The sequence below is a fragment of the Eptatretus burgeri genome, chromosome 6 (genome assembly GCF_056783735.1).
Source record: "Eptatretus burgeri isolate ZD-2024b chromosome 6, Ebu_testis_v1, whole genome shotgun sequence".
NCBI classification, from domain to species: Eukaryota; Metazoa; Chordata; class Myxini; order Myxiniformes; family Myxinidae; genus Eptatretus; species Eptatretus burgeri.
Window position 1 is genome coordinate 14,797,208 of NC_140966.1, and position 23,491 is coordinate 14,820,698.

General features: G+C 47.9%; 1 protein-coding gene across 7 annotated transcripts in view; it reads left to right on the top strand.

The window, feature by feature from the left end:
• SMPD2 (sphingomyelin phosphodiesterase 2) overlaps positions 1-23,491 on the top strand; it is a 128,521-nt gene that overhangs the window by 73,027 nt on the left and 32,003 nt on the right. For all 7 annotated transcript variants that reach the window (XM_085884144.1, XM_085884145.1, XM_085884142.1 and 4 more), the window contains 2 exons: positions 1,579-1,661; positions 1,820-1,952. In XM_085884144.1, the coding sequence (XP_085740270.1) occupies positions 1,579-1,661; positions 1,820-1,952 (216 nt within the window). The remainder of the gene's footprint in view (positions 1-1,578; positions 1,662-1,819; positions 1,953-23,491) is intronic.

Consider the following 23,491-nt stretch of genomic DNA (forward strand, 5'->3'; position numbering starts at 1 on the left):
CTGCGTCTCTCTCGCTCTCTCTCTCTCTCTCTCTCTCTCTCTCTCTCTCTCTCTCTCTCTCTCTCTCTCTCTCTCTCTCTCTCTCTCTCTCTCTCTCTCTCTCTCTCTCTCTCTCTCTCTCTCTCTCTCTCTCTCTCTCTCTCTCTCTCTCTCTCTCTCTCTCTCTCTCTCTCTCTCTCTCTCTCTCTCTCTCTCTCTCTCTCTCTCTCTCTCTCTCTCTCTCTCTCTCTCTCTCTCTCTCTCTCTCTCTCTCTCTCTCTCTCTCTCTCTCTCTCTCTCTCTCTCTGCGTCTCTCTCTCTCTCTCTCTCTCTCTCTCTCTCTCTCTCTCTCTCTCTCTCTCTCTCTCTCTCTCTCTCTCTCTCTCTCTCTGCGTCTCTCTCTCTCTGCGTCTCTCTCTCGTCTCTCTCGCTCTGCGTCTCTCTCGCTCTGCGTCTCTCTCGCTCTGCGTCTCTCTCGCTCTGCGTCTCTCTCGCTCTGCGTCTCTCTCGCTCTGCGTCTCTCTCGCTCTGCGTCTCTCTCGCTCTGCGTCTCTCTCGCTCTGCGTCTCTCTCGCTCTGCGTCTCTCTCGCTCTGCGTCTCTCTCGCTCTGCGTCTCTCTCGCTCTGCGTCTCTCTCGCTCTGCGTCTCTCTCTCTCTCTCTCTGCGTCTCTCTCTCTCTCTCTCTCTCTCTCTCTCTCTCTCTCTCTCTCTCTCTCTCTCTCTCTCTATCTGTGTCTCTCTCTCTCTCTCGCTCTCTCTCTCTCTCTCTCTCTCTCTCTCTCTCTCTCTCTCTCTCTCTCTCTCTCTCTCTCTCTCTCTCTCTCTCTCTCTCTCTCTCTCTCTCTCTCTCTCTCTCTCTCTCTCTCTCTCTCTCTCTCTCTCTCTCTCTCTCTCTCTCTCTCTCTCTCTCTCTCTCTCTCTCTCTCTCTCTCTCTCTCTCTCTCTCTCTCTCTCTCTCTCTCTCTCTCTCTCTCTCTCTCTCTCTCTCTCTCTCTCTCTCTCTCTCTCTCTCTCTCTCTCTCTCTCTCTCTCTCTCTCTCTCTCTCTCTCTCTCTCTCTCTCTCTCTCTCTCTCTCTCTCTCTCTCTCTCTCTCTCTCTCTCTCTCTCTCTCTCTCTCTCTCTCTCTCTCTCTCTCTCTCTCTCTCTCACACACACACACACACACACACACACACACACACACACACACACATCCGTTGCATACTAAGTACTTAAATGGACACTAAACGCACGGTATGTAGCACAACCTGCACCAGCAAAGCCCAGGTTATGAAAATGATTTACATTATGAAAAATCTTACAGTTACCTGCATCTGTCAATATTGCTTCTCTTCTGAAGACATACGAGTGGTACTGTATTTCAAATCAGTGCTTATACAAGCTAGAAGGATATATGGGATTTTAAAAATGAAAAATAAATGCCCACTTAACCTGCTATGATATTTCACTTCCTGGATGATAGGAATATGGGGAATTTTCCATTGAAACCCACAACTGATCCCAGCAACAGTCCAATTGATCAGCTGTATGGAATGGCTCCATCAGTATTCCCACTCATGCTCAAAGCACATTCCATGAATATTGTGTGTATGTGCAGCTGCATGCCGAGTACTCCCGTGAAAAGGACGCTTACCACCCTCACCGAATCCTGCAAGCCTGGGAGCTTGGCCAGTTTGTGCGGTGAGTGTTCTTGGTTAACTGGTTGTGAAAATGAGGTTCTGGCTGGAACTCTATAATGACCACCCTGTAATTGGAATATGCTCAGAGGTGCTTGGAACACAGGATGTCCGCATGGCAGTGTTGTGTTCAATGTGTGCATATGGTCACATTTCCAACAGGCACACATCTCAGATGGCTGACATTGTGCTGCTTGGTGGTGATCTCAACATGCACCCAGATGACTTGGGGAACCGCCTACTGCGCTCACTCACTGGCTTACGGGATTCGTTCATCGAGGCCGAAAGCTACGAGGCAAGGCACTCTGTTAATCTCATTCATACGATGTGCTGGTGGAGTTGTAGAGGAGCTGAGTACAATATAAATATAATATTGCAATTGAAAATACTGTTTTGACTTGATCAATGTGTAAGGATAATTAGAATTTTATTTTTTCTGGGAATTAAATTGCTATTTTTAGTTGAACACTTTTGATGATGTTAAACTGCTGTCACATGATCTTAATTATTTTGCTGCAGTTATTTTAAACATTGCATTTCATTCTGCATTGCACTTTATATTTCCATTGCAGGCCATTCCTTACCAAGAACATTTATATAAATATAAAAGTGGTACCTATCTGTCTCTTTTCATGTCCTATCTCCTCTCTCACTGATTTGTGTATAGTTAAGTCTTGCAATTCTGTTTATAGCATCTAAGTTTACTTCCAACTCCATTGATACATTCGGCCCAGTCGATAATGGACTTTTGTCAAAGCATTTGCCATGCCGTGTCACATCATGGCATTCCAGTCGGCGGTGTTTGCCATATTGTCATGGGATTAACGCTGCTGCTGCTGATGCTGGTGTTCCTGCTGTTCTATGGCTCTCACATCCTATCAAATCCCATCCATACATCCATCCATTGGGACCATATTCTGTGCAGAGTGTTGGTGTTGCTTAAGCAATCTTCTTGGCTGTTGGGTACAATCCTGGATGGGTCGCCATTCCAACACAGGATACCAGCCAGCATGCTGTCACTCATTTTGCCGACCTCAGAAGGATGACAGGCAGAGTCAACCCCACCTGGTATTAATTCAACAGCTGAGTGGGATTTGAACTCAGGATCCTAGGATCCTAAGCCCACCACCCTAACCATTCAGGCAACACCAGGCATAAATCCCATCACCCAACCTTCATGGGCTTATATGCAAATATTTTATCAGCTGACTTGACCGTTTTTCATGAAAAAAATTTTGGACTTGTCTCATTCATAAAGTATTTCAAATTAAATTTTAACTAAGTTGTGCGCTTTATAAAATAATGTGACTCGATTGCCATAACGTGCTTCTTTCTGGTTTTGCCCCTCGGTGTTCTCATAATATTTTTGAGAGCTGACATCAAATATTAACTACTTCACAGAGTTTATAGTGAAACACATCTTGACTACAAATACCAATTACTTTTTAGGTCATTGTTGAATTTTTCACTTTGTGTGGAAAATGCATGAATAAGCAACAGATATGACTTGTTGAATTTTCAAAGTAATTTGTTGAAGCAGTCACCTTTGGGCCCATTGTTTGGCTACGAAACTTGTGTTACACAAACATGACTTACGGCCAACTAAGAACGCCGAATGGCAAACCATGGCTGCCTCTCTACATTGCTGACAAATTCAATGTGCTTCTTTTCTCATGTAAGCTTGTAAAGTGCGAAATTGTATGATAATGGCATTGTCATTTTTAGTATTTGAAGTAAAAAGCCTGGTGTTGGCTTTGTGGTTAGGATGGTGGCTTGAGATCCTAGGATCCGCCGAGGTCGGCGAAATGAGTACCAGCATGTACTGGGAGAGGGGCACTGCATCAGCGACAGTCACGCTTCCAATAAATGATAGCTACCCCGGAAGCTAAGCTGCCATACGCAATAAGGAGTATTTGAAGTTTTTATTTTTATTTTTCAAGAAAGTCAAACTCCAAGAAACACCCCTTATTGCATGCCAGTTGTTTGCACACTTCCACCTTTGAGTCATCTCTCATAGGTTTGATTCTGATATGAATATGAGCTATAATCCATAATCTCACGTAGTTGGTATTTGCTTCTAAAGGTGAAGGTCCCATGATATATTTTGAAAAAGATTGGTCATTCTGTGCAGGTAACGTGGCCAAATTCAGAATTCCTGCCCTAATCCTACAAGAGGCAACATATCGGCGGTATTGTCATAATCTGAGAAATTAATCGACCACGAGCCACGTTACGCAAACCTGAGAAGATTGCAGTATCTTCAACATTAGTCTTTTTCTATGCCAATTACAATATTGTAATGCACACTACACTGAGCCCTACTGGAATTGAACCTCGTGAGGCTGGAATTTACATTCTGCAACATAGCCTGAGCAGTGAGGCTTTAATTTAGATTGGAGCACACCAAACGGCTGCTCGGGGAACATAAATCTCAATTTGGTTGCACACGCCGACAACGCAACACGTGTGGGCCAGCCGTTAATTTACGCACAGAGAAGCGATTGATCCCATGACCACTGGAATAAAAAGGTCGAATCAAAGGTTTAATGAAATGTATAAATGAAACCAGGGAAAGGAACATGTAAAAACAACAACTAGAAAGAATCTCAAAATCTAAAATCTCTCTGTGTTCACTTTGTACTCGAACTAAAGTTGATGAGAAAACCAGCTTAAAAAAATAAAATAAAAAAGGAACATTTATTAACTAGATTTGTCCATATTCTCATCATAAAGGTTTGTGAAAAATTAAATGACAAAAGCTCAAATAGTAATGAATGAAATATGGAAGCGATTAGAAAACCTGGCCATCTTGCGCTGAGCGGTGAATGGGCTAACAAGGCCGATTTGTACTCAATGTGACTTTGCCCTTTGACATTTTGACCCAATTATTAATTAGTCTTCGCCATATTCTCATAATAATGGTTTGTTGAAATTTTGATGACAAAAGCTGGAATTGTAAAAAAAAAAAAAGAAAGAAAGCCCGACGCACGCACGCACGCTTGCAAAACCCCTTCACCCGCTGTGTGGTGGACAGGCTGGTAACAATAATATAAATTAACATGCAGAAGAAGAAACCATCAAAATGAAAATATATCAGTTTATAAACTATAAGATAAAGATATCATTTTATTCTGACTTACCAAATCCTTACCTGAGAGGTGGTTCAGAATTTGATAATGAGGTAGTTCGGTCATTGCCGAGATTTGATGGGACGAACAGGTAACTTGTGGGGTGGGTGGGGTGGGTCCCCTGCCAATCTGGACCAACTTGCCGCAGGTGTTTCCAAAATCACGGGACCAGTTCGAACTCTCACTGGGGTCGCCCAAATGACCTTCAGTGATGCTCCGGTCAAGAGTCCTGCTGAAGACCTCTGGAGAGAGGTTGAGGGAATCCGCACACACTCCTCATCCTGTGAAGTTCCTGGCTGCCGTTTCTTCCCCAAAAAGTACTTCAAAACCATCCCTCGCATGAGGTTCTCAGGCACACTCATTGGTCGCTTGGCTTGAGCACACTGTCGATTGGACCGATTAAAAAGAATATGTGCTCCATTTGGCTCTATCTGTTACGTGCAAGGCCGGTGAGGAGAAAGGGGACAACAATATTGTTACGTTTGAGGGGGGGGGGGTATGCATTCAAAGGGTAATTAGGATGTTTAATTAGGTATGCCATGCTGTTCGAGTGTACCAGGATCTCGATGTAATAAGTAGCAATTCAGTGGTGATAAGTTGTCTAGTAAATGTTCATTTCTTCAAGGGGGAAATGATAAATGTCACGTAATTAGATAGGGACACGGGATAGGGTAAGGGTGTCTGCGTAAACCCCTTTTGGTATTCTCTGAAGACTGGCCGTGACGTCACAGGACAGTGCAGCGGATGGCTCCGCCCCGTGATCACGATTGGCGGAAGGCGATGGCGGTGGGCCAATAAACGGCTCGATTGGGAGTGACGAGGACGAAGGATAAAAAGGTTCTGTTCGGGGTCGAAAAGGAAGAGGAAGAGGAAGAAGATTACAACCAAAAAGATCGTGTTTTTTTGGTGTGGTTCCCTGTGGCGGGAGAGAGCGTCCTTGTTGTTGTGCTGAGTCGATCGTGTTCTTGATCGTGTCTTGGAGCCTTGCTGAGCCTCGTGCCTCACCTTGGTTGGCTCTGGGGTTCTGCTGACTCGGAGTACGGGGTCGAACGGCGGGCGGACCTGCCTCCCTCTCCTGCTCGCAACTTGGCACCAGAACTGGTTCCCTGGTGGCTGTGAGCGGACTTGGGCCAAGACCAGGAGGTCGACAGCACCACGGTTTCTCCTGCCCCCCTGACGAGAGCAAGGCCAGCTCATCCGACGCCGATCCAGGGACAGTTGCGTCCACACCACGGTCCAGCCTGACCACCAGGAATAGCTACGTTTTGTGTGTGTGTGTGTGTGTGTGTGTGTGTGTGTGTGTGTGTGTGTGTGTGTGTGTGTGTGTGTGTGTGTGTGTGTGTGTGTGTGTGTGTGTGTGTGTGTTTGGCGCCTTAGAGGGATTGAGAACTGTATATTCATTGGAATTGTCTGTGTTTTTCCCCATGCCCGATCCCACACCATCCCGTCGAATCGCCCCGGATCCCTCTTCTTGCCGAGTCTTGTTATTTCTGGTAATAATAAAAACAAATAAACATCATCAACTCAGTAAAAAGTGACTCGTGCCACCTTCCTTGTCCCGTTTGCGGTAGAGCGATTAGAACCGCCATGTTTGGGTTATAAATAAATAAACCGCCTCTATCGTTTCGGCTCATTCTACGTTGGCGGGACTGTTCAAGTCCCGTGGACGTCACAATATTAATCACATGAATGAGTGAGAAATAAGCACTTTTAACAGGGAAAAATACAAAGGGATGGAGGGGAGACAAAAGTTCTACCAAACACGATCTTGGCAAGGCTAAATTGGGGTTTACATCCACTCCAAACATGCAAAATACATAACTAATGAAATCCCTCAACCTTTCGAGTCCATTTTCATGACTATTAATTGATGACTACAATAGTATTGAGAGTTGAAGGAAATAATCTGTCAGACTATCATTTTGTCAAAGGAAGAACAAGTCGTGCTCGTGAAGGCTGGTGTCGATGTGCGTGAAGGCTGGTGTCGATGTGCGTGAAGGCTGGTGTCGATGTGCGTGAAGGCTCGTGTCGTTGTGCGTGAAGGCTGGTGTCGATGTGCGTGAAGGCTCGTGTCGATGTGCGTGAAGGCTCGTGTCGATGTGCGTGAAGGCTCGTGTCGATGTGCGTGAAGGCTCGTGTCGATGTGCGTGAAGGCTCGTGTCGATGTGCGTGAAGGCTCGTGTCGATGTGCGTGAAGGCTCGTGTCGATGTGCGTGAAGGCTCGTGTCGATGTGCGTGAAGGCTCGTGTCGATGTGCGTGAAGGCTCATGTCTCATCTTTTTGTCACTGTGTGTCCTATTATTTATTTATTTATTTATTTTCAGCCAAACATTTTCTTTTTGTACGACTCTCCTTATGGTAAAATTATTTTACCATTGGCGAGGTGCTTTTCAGCTCAAAGGCTCCATCCTTAAATTCTGTGTGAAGCAGCCAATACAATAGAAAGCTCACAAATTCACATTTCTGGAAAATTAATGTTCGCCTCTGTTTTTTCTTAATATTATATCCTGTGTCAAGTCAAAAGTGCTATTTTGTTTTATTTTATTTATTGTCCTGTCGATGGGGTGCTCGCCAGGAGTGTCTCGACCATGGTGATATAAGATGACCAAAAGTGGAAAGTGGGACATCCAGCGCATTGAGATTCAACGAAAGAGTTGTGCATTTGTCGTAGTTTGAGGAAATCATTTGAGCCAACTAGATTCCTGAACATATTCGATGGGAAAGTATCAATCATGTGGGTGATAGGACTCTTCACTTTACTACGGTCAGACTCAGCTCGGGATTCGGTGAAGGCTTTTAGTTTCTTCTTCTGCGAAGTTTCTGCCATTAGCCTGTGTGCTCGGATGCTGCGATTATAATTCGTGGTGTTCATGACTTGCTTTATTGCCCCTTTTTCCACCAACTCTACTTCTGTCATCAAATCGGAGAGCCCGGAGTCACTGAAGCGTTTGCTCATGGTAACAAAATAATACCATGGCTGTGTGAAACTCACCCAGGTGCACGATGAGTCATTTTGATAGTGACGATTCACTAGCCCATCTGATTTTTTCAGCCTTCGCAAAAATAGTTTGATCGAACATGGCAAAGACAGAATCGAGCTCCAGGATGTTTGTTTATTTCACTGACCTGTGTCAGTCACCTGATGACACAGCCCACCAGGATTGGGGCTGCATCGATGACATGTAGGTATACATTCCTCGATGTTTCAAGCGTCTCGCTATCATGGAGGAGGGTTTTAAATATGTCGTCTCGAATGTATCGTACCAAAACATTGTTGTGCAAGAACACTGGCTATCCAGTCAGTGGATCAGTCGATACTCAATCATGTATGAAAACGAAAATGTGAAATAAATTGGAAAGAATTGGATACACCTGAAGTTCTGACAGACAGAAGAGGTACACTCGTTTGGGCAATTCTCAGATTTACACAAAATTGGGCGTAGCTCATTTACTGAGGTCCGAATCAATAAATCCTGGCATTGAATGTGATGTGATATTTTGATGAAATGACACCAAGGGGGGATATATATATATATATATATATATATATATATATATATATATATATATATATATATATATATATATATATATATATATATATATATATATATATATATATATACATATTGTTGTGGTTTCCCGCCCGTCGGCGTGCGGACGACCGCTTCTAGCCGATGGCGGCCGCTCTCGCCCACCGAACGGACAAACCTCGTCGCAGCTTTCGGATCAACGCCGAAATCCATCTACGGGTGTATCTTTAATCACACCGAAAATCAGCCAACTATTTTGTCCGCGCGCGACAGGGTCTGATCGCCGAATTGTCGATTTACCTAATTATGAGCGCAGACAGAAATGCCGGGGATTTACACCTCGAGGGGACCTGATGGAAACGAGCCGCAAGGCAGATCGCTCCGTTTGCGATTTGCCGAGCGGTGTATATCGCCAAGCCCCGCTGGATCGTATTACTTTATCCGCTATTAAAAAGCCAGCTAAAATCCCAAACGTAATAATGGCAGTCAATGACAGGAAAGGATGCAACGCACAGGTCAACATTGAGACAGGCACATTTATTTACACATGGCACGTAAGCAATGCAATGGAGCAATGGGGGAAGGGAGAAAGGGGAGAAGGTTCGAGTAAAAGGAAGCCTGCAGCCGTTCTCTATAATTACTATTCACAGTCACTTAAACAGGTTTACTTTGGACTGGCGCCAGAAACACACACACAAAAACCCAGAAAAGGAAAGAAAGAGAAAACGTGACCGTGTGGTGAGTTCCCCGAGCTCGTGTCCTCCACGATCTGACCCCGCACACGATCCAAAGTGACTCCGTCACGACCACTGACCCAATCCATGCGTCCAGAGAGACTGCGAGAGCGCGCGCAAATCAGCGCGCGCGATCCAGCGAGCGCGATCCAGCGAGCACACACGATGCAGAGCCCAGAGAGAGAGAGAGAGAGAGAGAGAGAGAGAGAGAGAGAGAGAGAGAGACAGAGACAGAGACAGAGACAGAGAGAGAGAGAGAGAGAGAGAGAGAGAGAGAGATAGACACAGAGAGAGAGAGATAGACACAGAGAGAGAGAGATAGACACAGAGAGAGAGAGAGAGACTTCAGCGTACGCACACACACACCCTCCAGAGCATGCGCCTCCTCCTTATATCTCGAGCTCCACCCGTGGGAAACTTCCAGAAGGGCGTTTTTTTCTCCTGGATCGGGGCCTTTCTTTTGCCTTTTCCATAGCTTTCGTTGCTTTCTGTTCCTCACGCATAGTTATTCGTTGGGGGGAGGGGGTGAGGCCGTCGTCCGTTCTCCCTCGATGAATGCCAGGCTTCTGGCCACCGTGTGCTGAGATGGAAACGCGGTGGTGGTTGTGGTGGTTGTGGTTGTAATGTGGGCATGGCTGGCATTTTGTGGTGGTCGTGATGGTGGTGTGGTTGGGCGGTTGTGGTTAAGGTGGTTGTTGTGAAGGTGGTTGTGGAGAAGGTGGCTGTTGTGAAGGCGGTTGTGGAGAAGGTGGCTGTGGTTGGTGGTGGTTGTGGTGGCTGAGAGGCGGTTGGTCCAAAATAAAGATAGCAAAAGAAAAACACTACCTCAAAGATTACAGCCCTGTTGCATGAACAAAACCACGAGACAACAGTGGGGAAATCTCAACTGAACACGTACTTATCGACATAACTGATCTAAGGACCTATATGGTGTCCTGTGAATTTCCACAACTGAAACACTACCCGCTCCGCTTTTTACAGACTCGTCCCGAGTCGTCGAATTTTCGTGCGCCTTCATGTGTAAGTTTCCCCTTGTACGATTTATCTTCGGATCCCTGAGTGCGACATTTGGTGTATCCGTGTCCCATAAGTAAATAACCTACAGGCTGAGTAACTAACTAAACAAACTCACTCATGCAGACGACTTAACTAATATTGCTGGCGCTACGACAAACATGCAGGGGGAGCAAAACCAATTTACAATTTACCTTAACCTTAAAGGTCCCCTGACATGCAAAATAAACTTGTTATATATAAATACATGTATATATATATATATATATATATATATATATATATATATATATATATATATATATATATATATTAACTTGACCTTCCTCGTGAAGAAATCACCCATGTTTTTTTTTTTAATCAAAAATGGGATAAATAGAGCAATATTTCGATCATTTCTGGAGCTATTCACAACTTGCTATGCCCCGCCCCTAAAAAAAATGGACTTCAGCGAATCGCAGTGTGACGTCACATACAGTAACTCGCACAGAGTGGATTGATTCAAGATCTCTCGAGTCTAAACCAGCGTTTCTCAACCTTTTTACCCTTGTGGAACCCTTGAAATAGTTTTCATGTCTCAGGGAACCCCTGAATAAAAATTATTATATGCCATTATTAATATCTAGCTCTTTTTTATTTTTATCGTAGTTCACGTAGTAAATATAATATATTTTTTTCGGATACCTGGTTTAAGGAAAAAATGATCCCCTTTTGTCAAATTTATTGGCAATGAAAAAAAAAAAACATACTGCTCATTTATGAGACCTCACACCGAGGTTTTAATTCACAAAAAAAAAACTTTCTTAAATCAAAAAAAAAAAAAAAAACCACACCTCATGTAACTTGATAAACAAAACTTAAACAAATAAAGCTGAAGCAATAACAGTAAACAGAAGAACTAACCGAGAGAGAGAGAGAGAGAGAGAGAGAGAGAGAGAGAGAGAGAGAGAGAGGAGAGGAGAGGAGAGGAGAGGAGAGGAGAGGAGAGGAGAGGAGAGGAGAGGAGAGGAGAGAGACAGAGAGAGGAAAGAGAGAGAGAGAGACAGAGAGAGGAAAGAGAGAGACAGAGAGACAGAGAGAGGAAAGAGAGAGACAGAGAGAGGAAAGAGAGAGACAGAGAGAGAGACAGAGACAGAGACAGAGACAGAGACAGGGACAGACACACACTTCGCGCTAGGAAGCACAGAGAAGATAGATGGACACCGCGCATGCGTCCCGTACTTGAGTCAGTCACTCAATGATACACGAATCCGCCGCGTACAGGACGTCCACTAACCAATGAGGGTGGTTTCAAACTGGCGCCATATAGACATCGTTAAATACATTCCCTATCGTTGTTATAATTGTAAATAATATAAGAGGTTGAAGCCTCTATTATAACAACCAAGGAGTTTCCAACAATATGCCGTATGTGTATAGTAAAATTACAAATATTAAATCAAACAAAAACTACTCAAAAATACATTAGCCTATTTATTACTGTTTCTCGCGGAACCCCTAGCGACCTCTTGCGGAACCCTCGGGTTCCGGGGCATCCCGGTTGAGAAACATTGGTCTAGACTAATCCGAGAAATCCGTCGTCCGTCCAACTAGTCCGATAAATCCGTCATCCGTCTGACGAGTCCGATAAATCCGTCGTCCGTCCGACTCGGCCGATAAGTCCGTCGTCTGTCCGACTAAGCCGATAAATCCGTCGTCCGTCCGACTCGTCCGATAAATCTGACGTGCTGCAGCTTTTATTTATTATTCTCTTTTTTTCATTGTTTTCTAGTGGCGCTACATGACGACAGTAGGAATAAAATAAATAAAAATGCAACAGAACGTCAGATTTATCGGACTACTCAAGACAATTGTGTCACAAGGTGTGTTCTGCATACAAGTTTTCATCGTATCCAGACAGTGAGATTGCTTCGTTTTATGCGCGGAGAGATACGGCCGATGACATGGGCGGCCTTGTTTGTGATTAATTCGTCGCGGAGAAACATGTCTGCTGCGCTGTTCACGTCACCTCACTAAAATATTTCTGATATCGAGCAGTATGCAAGTCGAATTTACATTATTGAAATACTAATAGGACTTCGTCGAACCAGTTGTTATTTCCGAGTCTTCCTTCGATGTCCTCCCGATCATCATGAACTCCGGGAATTTCATCGCCATTTTTCTCTGCTTGTCCTGCTTTGGGCTCGAACTGGTAAGGCCGTACTTCATTTAAAGCTGCCTGAACTTCACCTCCCGCGACTATGTTATCCGACAATTGTCCATGTGATTCAGACCAAAATCCTTCATTTTTCTCACACTCACTGTCGTTACCAGACAAATCAAAGTCCATGTCATCCATTATTCAAAACCAATTGTTCGATTTTTTTAAAGCAGAAATGAACGAAGCGATTGAGTCGACCAATAAAATGTGTAAACACACAGAAAACCAATCCAATCATGTAGACCACCAATCCGAGTAATTTGCGTGCAGCCTTTGACATACTGTACGTGACGTCATGTGGGTTACGCCCCTTTCAGGAGAATTTTTAGAGGCGTTCCTGAAGACGTTTGTTTTTTTAATTTCACATTTTACAGAATGAGTTTTGTGAAAAAACATTGTCAGATCTGAAATCACGATGAAAAACTCCTATAGGACATATATAAATGAAATTTATGTACTTTGGCATGTCAGGGGACCTTTAACTTATAAATTTACACTAACCATGGCCCAGGACTGATGGACTCTGTGGGAAAAAGGCACATAGCAATGTCAGTCAGTTTTTCAGGGTGAGCACTCCGCAGCTGAAGGTCGGATGTCTTCGGGGCCTGTTCAAAAGGCCCCGTTGTCTGTCACAAAACCTTTTCATGACTTCAGCTGCTGAAGGCAACTCACCCCAACCCGGCGGCTATGCGCCATCCCACAGGCCATTTCTGAAGCAGTGAGCCAGGCTGCCCAAATGCAGTCTCTGGCTCGTGACACAAATGCAGGTATGAACACAAGCCGCACACAGGCTGCACCAACGCAGCCCCCGTGTGCGGCTGCCTACAGGGCAGTCCCTGCAGAACACTGAATGGGCACCGACGCAAGCAACACAAGAATGAGCGGATGGATGGATGGATGAAAACACGGCGCACAGGCTGCTCAATGCAGTCCCGTGGTGCGACTGCCTACACGGCAGTCCCTGCAGCTCGCGCGATGATCCTGGCGCACATGGTGATGGATGAAATGGGCGAATGCAACAAGAAGGGCTAGCAGGCATGGGGTCAAGGCAGAGGCAGGCAGACAAGGCATGGCAAGGCCGGCACAGGCCATTGTAGCAAAACACAGGCCGGCAGGTGAAGCTAGCCGGCCTCTGGTCTCGTTCTGGAGGTTTGTGGAGGGAGTGCGGTGGTGCCGTCCGTCTGGAGGCGGGCTCGGACCTACCCTACTGTCTCCCTCCCAACCTATCGCCTTTGCCTGTCTCTGTCCATACCCACTCCCTTAATTTGCAAAATCCCAACCAATTTAGCTCCATCTCATTTTTTTGTTTTATTTTTTATTTCCCCCATTATAATTCGTCTCCCCAACCTCCTTTATCGTCTCTGTCCGGCTTACCGACCATGTTACCTAGCCTACTCCCAACCCCTATGTTCCCTTCCTGGGGGGGAATAAGGGAGAGCTAGCGTCCTGTGTCGAGGCCCCATGAAGCCTCAGAATGGCCTCCTCAGATCTCAGCGATCTAACCCAAAGTGGGTCCAGCGGCCTACAATGAGCAAAGGGATGGATGGTGCGGAGGGGTACACTCCCTATCTACCCTAACATTTATTACTCTGAAACTTACCCCGGGGCTTTCCAAAAGCACCTGCCACTTAATCTACTGGTTCTACCAACCAAGATTGCCATCGCCTGTGTTGGTGCCCTCACAAATTTGGGCCATGCCCTCTATTTTTCCTTCGTGCCCTTGCACGGTCTCATGGCTGGGACGCGTGGCTCACTTGGCAGGAACCTCCCTCTGCCGATTCTCCAACTATGGCACCGCCGGGCCCTGCAACTGTCTCCGAGCCTACCAGCTCCATAAAAACTGGGGAGTGCCCTCTCTGGATACTCCTCCTCAATGCCCACATGGCAGGCTGGTGCCACGGGCCCCTTCCCCGGGTGCCCGTGCCCACGACACTGCCCACTTGGCGATTGGCGCCACGGGCCACGCATCATGCAGGCCCACCCGTGCCCACTACGCTATCCCGGCCCACCCTTGGGCCCTAGGCCTACCGCGGCCGACTAGCCCGGTGCCCGGGGTACCCACTAAGCGATACTCACCGTTCGCAGCCACGCTCGCAGCCATCAACAGGGCTCCTGCACCCCTCCAAATGGGTTTCGAGCCTACGTTCCCACCAACAGCAAAACGACCTCCATTTTGTCAATTTGACTATCCCCACTAACTCACATTACACTGACCCTTGGGTCCCTTGGATCGGAATCACTCCTCCCCCCAATCACTCATCACACCATGCATACCACATTCACCCCATACACTCAGGCCCGCTGGCCCTCACTCACTGAACGTGTTTCCTTTCATTTCTCAATTCACATCGCTGATCACTGCCATTCTTCTCACTAAATCCCATAACTACCTCGTGCTCCCTCGTCATCCCTTAAAATATAGCACGTTCCACTTAACTCTACGTAGCTCAGCTACGTCCCCACTACAGACTCACAGTCGGTCTGTGTCTTCAAATCCAAAAATCCCTTTTTCATCCTAAATCTGAACTAAAATCCCTCGAACTAATCCATTCCACGGGCCCATGAGGACTTGTCCCTGCCCCATGAAGCCGGTCCAACTAACAAACCCTTCCCCCTAACGAGTTCCATTCCTGCGTCCCAGACGAGGGGGTTTTCCACCCTTTGCTTGGGAATCCTGTTTACCCGAAATGGCGAGGCTTGCTTTGGTTTTTTTATTATTATTTTATTTTTTTAATGAGTGCACCAGCACGGCAACTCACAACCTGCGCTCTTTCTGCGTGACGTCATGGCAGCTGCTCGCGCTTCGCGAACCTCGTCCCTTCTCGGATGGTAACATCCGGCAGGGATTCCCCTCCTGCCGGATCCCAACCTCCGTGCAGCCACAACGTCACCCTGCGCATCCCAAGCAAGCCTCGCGTTTCGAGGGGTTCCCCACACAAGCACATGTGCTCTGCTCGTCGGAGCTTTACACGCACGTTCGCCTGGAGAACCCATCCAGTCCAAATTCGTTATCCAGCCTAGCTTCTGTCCATCCGCGGGATCGGCTAACATCCACCGCGTGCGTTTCCGGACCGGATTTCACTCGCACAGGCGCGCACGTGGCGGCCTCATGCGAAGCACAGCACGGACCCGGCACGCGCTGCCGTGCGAATCCAGCACTATGCTCAAAACAGCTACGGCCGCTACTCGGCCTTCATCCCTCGTCTGTCGCCATCTTCGTCGCCATTCAACACACGCACTCCCACGTGCCATGACGCTCACACACCTTATATGACAACCGGACATGCGGTTGCGGTTTCCTGCATACCGACCGTCATCTCCCTTTCATACAGCGACCTCACACACGCTGTTCCACTCACACTTGCCATTTCACTCACGCATTTCGCAACCACACACGCCGTTTCCCTCACACACGCTGTTCCTTCCACACTCGGTGTTTCCTTCACACCCACCTTTTCACTCATGCACGCCATTTCACTCACACACGCAGTTTTACTTACACACCGCCTTTCACCCATGCTATGCGCGCGTCTCAGCACGCATTTCGTCACACTCGTGAACACACACCGGGACAACCACACCGGGGACCCGCGCCACCACAACAGGTCCTGGGGCCTTCACACCCCCCAAGCTCCGTGTGTACCCATTCACATATTAAACCCATTCACAGCTACCAGCAACCATGTGTACCCAATCACAGCTATTCACACTTTATCGGCTATTAAAAAGCCAGCTAAAATCCCGTACGTAATAATGGCAGTCAATGACAGGAAAGGATGCAACAAACAGCTCAACATTGAGACAGGCACATTTATCTTCACATGGCACGTAAGCAATGCAATGGAGCAATGGGGAAAGGGGGAAAGGGGAGAAGATTCGAGTAAAATGAAGCCTGCAGCCGTTCTCTATAATTACTATTCACAGTCACTTAAACAGGTTTACTTTGGACTGGCGCCACAAACACACACACACAAACCCAGAAAAGGAAAGAAAGAGAAAACGTGACCATGTGGTGAGTTCCCCGAGCTCGTCTCCTCCACGATCTGACCCTGCACAAGATCCAAAGTGACTCCGTCACGACCACCGACCCAATCCACGCGTCCAGAGAGACTGCGAGAGCACGCGCGATCCAGCGAGCGTGATCCAGCGAGCGTGATCCAGCGAGCGCTATCCAGTGAGCGCACGCGATGCAGAGCCCAGAGAGAGAGAGAGAGAGAGAGAGAGAGAGAGAGAGAGAGAGAGAGAGAGAGACTTCAGCGTACGCACACACACACCCTCCAGAGCCTGCGCCTCCTCCTTATATCTCGAGCTCCACCCGCCCTCGCCTCCCGTCCCTTCCTCTAGCACGCGCGGGAAACTTCCAGAAGAAGGGCGTTTTTTTTTTCTCCTGGATCAGGGCCTTTCTTTTGCCTTTTCCATAGCTTTCGTTGCTTTTTGTTCCTCTCGCAGGGTTATTCATTGGGGGGGGGAGGGGGTGAGGCCGTCATCCGTTCTCCCTCGATGAATGCCAGGCTTCTGGCAACCGTGTGCTGAGGTGGAAACGCGGTGGTTGTGGTGTTGTGGTTGTTGTTATGGTGGCATGGCCGGCGTTTTGTGGTGGTCATGATGGTGGTGTGGTTGGGCGGTTTTATGGTTAAGGTGGTTGTTGTGAAGGCGGTTGTGGAGAAGGTGGCTGTTGTGAAGGCGGTTGTGGAGAAGGTGGCTGTGGTTGGTGGTGGTTGTGGTGGTTGAGAGGCAGTTGGTCCAAAATAAAGATAGCAAAAGAAAAACACTACCTTAAAGATCACAGCCCTGTTACACGAATAAAACCGCTAGACGACGGTGGGGAAATCTAAACTGAACACATACTTATCGACATAACTGATCTAAGGACCTATATGGTGTCCTGTGAATTTCCCCAACCGTAACAATATATATATATATATATATATATATATATATATATATATATATATATATATATATATATATATATATATATATATATATATATATATATATATATATATATATATGAGATCTGTCATTTTTTTTTTTTCGGAAATTTCAAGGGGCTAACCCGAATTTAGGTTGATATTTATGAGAAAAAAATTATAAAAAAAATATGAACCTGAAAAAAAATTGTCTCTGGGTTGCCTACCAGCTGTCAACAATTGTAAAAAAAATGTGCATTTTTACGTTTTTTTGTAGTTTTGTATTTTTATGTCAGATATTTTTCATGAAATTTTTGCGTGCTTACTGGTTGGTTCGAACGTGACAACCACGAAAAAAATGTTTTTGATCCCAAAAAGTTACATATGTCCTGAAACTTGGATCAAAAATGGGAAAATTTCCCATTGTCAACATGAAATTATGCTTTTGTTCTTGTACTGACACGGCTTATTGTACGTATGAGATATTTATTGTTTAGATGCTGTTGTTCACCAGAAAGATATCATGCACCGAAAAGTGGAAGATTTCGCATATCCGAGAAGCAGAAGTTTTTTTGATGTACTGCATTTGAACTCTGACTTTCTGCACAAAGACCCAGATCAATGGGAAACTGAAGATAGTTTCCGACAGATCCGTACTATCGTCAGCAAGCTGAAAGATGTGAATGACTGTGCAGAGCAGGGTGTAGCCCTGGCGACTGAGTACAACAGTCTTATTGCGTACGAGGAAGAGCAAAAGCAGTACCTATTACAAGCGGTAACTGATCACCGAAAACGATTCCTGGACTGTAAGAAATCAACTTTGAACAATTGAACTGCAGCTCTTGTCCCGTCTGTTCAAAGACTCTGTCTGCAAACTGCGGAGTTCGAAAAACGCAGAAAATACTTAAAATATTGATTTTTGTCGACTTTTCAAGTTTCACTGAGATGGACTGGAAAAATCTTGCCAAGTTCAACAATATTTTTCTGCAGTATTTCAGATTGTAATGCACCAGAAAACATCATACATTACGTGTTAATGTCATTTTGGCATAAGATTTAAAAAAAGAAAAATATAAAATGAATTTCTTTTTTTTTCAAATTTTGATGGATGGTAGCAACCCCTAAAATATTTTTTTTTTCGGGTTTATATTTTTTTACATTTTTTTTTTCTCATAAATATCAACCTAAATTCGGGTTCGCCCCTTGAAATTTCCGAAAAAAATAAAATAAGGACAGCCCTAATATATATATATATATATATATATATATATATATATAAATATATGTGTATATATATATATATATATATATATATATAAATATATGTGTATATATATATATATATATATATATATGTATATATATTGTTGCGGATTCGCGCCCGCCGGCGTGCGGACGGCCACGTAACTCGATCGCGGCACGTCGCCCACCGGACGGACAATCCAGTCGTGACCCTCTCGGACTAACGCCGGGAACCAGTCACGGGTGGACCTTTTGGTCTCACCGCGATCGAGCCAATCGGCCCCCGCGTGGGATAGGGTTGCTCGCCAAATTCGACCTACCTAAGTACCCACACGGAGGGTAGACCGGGCGATCGCACCTCGCCGCAGGTCGACTTCGGACACGGGCCACTTAAGCGACCCGTTCCATACTATCGGGATAACCGAGCGGTGTTATCGTCGGCCTCGACGGTTCGATTAATTATCGGGCGTATTCAGCCCACTACCAACCCTTTACGTGAAGCAAGATGAGGATTCAATGAGAGAAATGACGAAGCGAAGCGGGAAACAGTTCAACATAAAGCACATTTATTCGCGATGAACGGAAAGCACACATATACAATTCCACCAAAAGCACACAAAAAGAAGACAAAAAGCAAATGCGACAATGCAGATCTAATACCGATTACGCGAGCACACGGCAACACTTATACAATTTTACTTCACAGACGGCGCCGACAACACACATTCCCAAAGCAAAAGAAAAGAGAACCACCCTCCAGGATGAGGGGGTAGGCGGGCCTGGGGCCGAGACCGTGTCGGGCCTACCCGTCTGGTGATGAGACGCGGAGCGGCGGTGGTGCCTCAACTCCGCGGGCCTCGCGGACAGTGTCTGGTAGGGGGTGGGAAGGGGCCAGAGATAGTGCTTGGTCGCACTATCTCAGCGCGGGGGGAAACAGGAGGGGCTTGCTGATGCTCGGGGAAAGGAGGATTTTTACTCTGTCTCGGGTCCCGCGACGAGCGTGTCCACCTCGACCAGGTCGCGCCGTCGGCCTCCCTGGTGTGCAGCTCCCGGCACCGACGCGAGCACCCCCTCGTCTGCCTTCGCCGCCGCCGCCTCTCCACAGCTCCGTCCTCTTCGCTCCGACTCCAACTCCGAACTCTTCCTCCTGCGAACTCCTTCCAACGCACACACGACTCCAACGCACACGACGACGACCTTTCTGACGAACGCAGCCTCTTATATAAGCCCCGTGGCTTCGCCTTCGACCCCCTGCCTTCGACCTTTCACCTCGCTCCCCATTGGCCCGAGAAAAAGTGGGCGTGAATGCATTTTGATCCATGAATTTGCATATAGCGACCGCCCTCCAACGCCCTGGAGGCGGGGCCAAATCGCCCCTTGCTACCGATTGGACGGAACAAAAGTGGGCGTGAGTCGTTTTTGATCCGTTTTTGGAGCGGAAAGTCCGTGGTTTTGTACACGCTGTTCGGCGCGCGCCCTGCACGAGTCCAATACCGGTACCCACAAGCGGCGCAAGAACGGTGGCGATGCGACGGTTGCGAGGTGTGACGGCAAAGGTCGTGGCTGCCGTGGTGAAGCGGCGCCGCGGTGGGTGGTTAATGTTGTGATGACTGTTGAGACGCGGTTGGCGGTGGTAATGATGGCGGTTGGTCCAAAATAAAGATAGTAAAAGAAAAACGGATATCCTGAAGAGTCGCAGCACGCATAAATGACATGTATTCCCACTCGACCACGGGTTTGGGCCTAACTACACATATACTTACGGAGATATCTCACCTAAGGGACCTGAATGGTGGTTTGCGAATTTGGTCAACCACAACACTACCCCCTCCCCTTTTTATAGACTCGTCCCGAGTCGTCAAATTTTCGTGTGCCATCATGTGTAGTTTTCCCCTAGTACATTTTACCTACGGATCCCTGAGTGCGACATTCATGGTATTCGTGTCCCCAAAATAAATAACCTGAGGGCTGCGTAACTACCTAAACAAACTCACTCACACGGACGACTTAAATAAAATTGCCGGCGCTAGGACAGACATGCCGGGGGCGCACTCATATTTACAGTACATCTTAACCTTAACTTACAAATTTTACACTAAACCATGGCCCAGGATCACTGAACTCTGCAAAAAGAAAGCAGTTAGCAGGGAGCCAGGCTGCTCGCATGCAGTCTCTGGCTCAAAACAATTCAGGTGACAGGGAACGTGGCTGGCTGCTCACACGCAGTCCAAGGCCTTCCCTTTTGAACTGAACGCAGTGAACCACAACGGTGCATGGGCTGCACAAACGCAGTCTCCGTGCCAGCTCAAGTGGCACACGCAATAAACACAACGAATGGATGGATGAACACAACATGGTGCACGGGCCGCCACTGCAGGCCCGTGTTGTAGCTGCCAACAGGGCAGTTCTTGCAGCTTGCAAACTGTTGCCTTGATCCTGGCGCACATGGCAATGAACAGGGGGGGGGGGGGCAAAGCAAAAATTGAACGGGGCTGGTGAACGTGGGCATGGCATGGCAAAGGTGCAGGCAACACAGCCCGCAGAAGAAGGCCGCTGCAGGCAAACACAGCCGGCAGACGAACTGGCCGGCACAGGCCTTGAAGAAAACGGCCAGCCGGCAGATGAAGTGGGCCGGCACAGGCCTTGAAGCAAAACACGGCCAGCCGATGGCACAGGTCTTGCAGCAAAACAACAGCTGCCGATGAAGTTGGCCGGCCTCTGCCTTGAAGCAAAACACGGCCAGCCGATGAAGTTGGCCAGCCTTTGCCGTTCAGTGGAGGTTGGTGGAGGGAGTGCGGTGGTGCTGGCCACTTGGAAGGCGGGCTCGGACCTACCTACCTGTCTCCCTCCCACCTATCGCCTTTGCCTGTCACTGTACATACCCACTCCCTTAATTTGTCAAACCCCAATTTAGCCCCCACTTATTTTATTTTTTTTTTGTTGTTTTTATTTAACTCCCCACTATAAATCGTCCCCTAACCCCCTTTACTGTCCTTGTTCGGCTAACCTATCCTGTCACCTAGCCTACTCCCAACCCCTACGTTCCCTTCCCGGAGGGGAACAAGGGAGAGCTAACGTCCTGTGCCGAGGCCCAACGAAGCCTCAGAATGGCCTCCCCAGAGTTCGGCGATCTATAACCAAAGTGGGTCCAGCGGCCCACAACGACAGCGAGGGGATGGATGGTGCGGAGGGGTACATCTCCTAATCTACCCTAACCATTTAACTGTTAAACTACCCCGGGGCTTTCATCAAGCGCCTCTCGCTTAAACTATTGGTTCTAACAACCCAGATTCCCGTCGCCTGTGTTGGTGTCCTCACAATTTCGGGCCTCGCCCCCCCCAATTTTCTCTCCGTGCCGTCACACGGTCTCATGGCTGGGACACGTGGCTCCCTTTGGCAGGCACGACCCTCTGCCGATTCTCCCGCTATGGCACCCCCGGGCACTACACTGCCTCCGAGCCTACCAGCTCCCAAACACCGGGGAGTGCCCCCCATGGCACCTCCCCTGAAACGCACACGTGGCAGGCTGGCTTCCCAGGCCCCTTTCCGAGGGTCACCCTTGCCCACAACACTGCCCACGCGGCTAATGGCGCCCCGGGCCCCCGCACCAAGCAGGCGCACCCGTGCCCACTACGCTATCCCGGCCCCCCATGGGCCCATGGCCTACCGCGGCCGACTAGCCTGGTGCCCGGGGTACCCACTCAGCGATACTCACCTTTCGCAGCCACGCTCCCAAGCCCGTCAACAGGGCTCCTGCACCCCTCCAAATGGGTTTCGAGCCTACATTCCCACCAACAGCAAAACGACCTCCATTTTTCAATTTGACTAACCCCCTAACTTACTTTATACTGACCCCGGGGTCCCTTGGGCGGGAGTCACTCCTCCCCCCAATCACTCATCGCACCATGCATTCCCCATTCGCTCCACTCACACAGACCCGCTGGCCTCACTCACTCAACATGTCTTCACCTCATAACTCACCAACTACTCAACACACACACCGCTGAACTCTGCCATCCTTCTATCTGCATCCCCTAACTAACTCGTGCTCCCACGTCGTCCCTTAAACTTCAGCACGTTCCTTTTAACACTACGTAGCTAAACTACGTCCCCACTACACATTCACAGTCTGTCTCTGTCTCCTAAATAAAAAAAATCATTTCCCCACCTAAATCTGGCTACAATCCCTCTAACTAATCCATTCCACGGACTCCATGAGGACTTACCCCTGCCCCATGAAGTCAGTCTAGCTAAGCTAACCCTTCCCCCTAACTAGTTTCCATCCTGTGCCCCTGGTCAAGGGGGTCTTCCACCCCTTTCCCAGGAATCCTGTGCACCCGAAAGTGAGGCTTGCTTTTTTTTTTTTTTTTTTTTTTTTCCATGCGCAGCACCAGCGCGGCAACTCGCGCACTTTGCACCTGCCTGTGACGTCATGCAGCTGCACGTGTTCCTCGTCCCTCCTTGGACGGTACTATCCGGCAGGGATACCCCTCCTGCCGGATTCCAACCCCGCGTGCAGCCATGACGTCACCGTGCGCATAAAAAAAAACAAGCCCCACGTCTCGAGGGGTTCCCCACGCGAACACATGTGCTTTGCCCGTTAGAGCTTAACACACACGATCGCGTGGAGAACCCGTCCGGTCCAAATCCATTATCCTGCCTAAACTTTGTCCGTCCGCGGGATCGGCAAATCCACCGCGTGCGTTTCCGGACCGGGACTTCACTCTCGCAAGCGAGCCCGTGGGGGTCTCGTGCGTTGCACAGCACGGACCTTGTGCTCACTGCTGGGTGAACCCGGCACGGTCCCCGAAACAACTACTGCCGCTACTCGGCTTTCTTTCTTCACATGTCGCCGTCGTCGCCATTCGACACACGCACTCCCGCGTGTTACGACGCTCACAGTCCATTCCATCACATTCACACCGGGAGATGCGGCTGCGTGCTCCCGCATGCCAACCGACATCTCCCTCTCATACCGCTCTCTCACACACACGGTCTCCCTTGCACACAGCGACCTTGCACACGGCCGTTCACTCACGCATGCGGGGGCACTCACCCACGGTGCCTCAT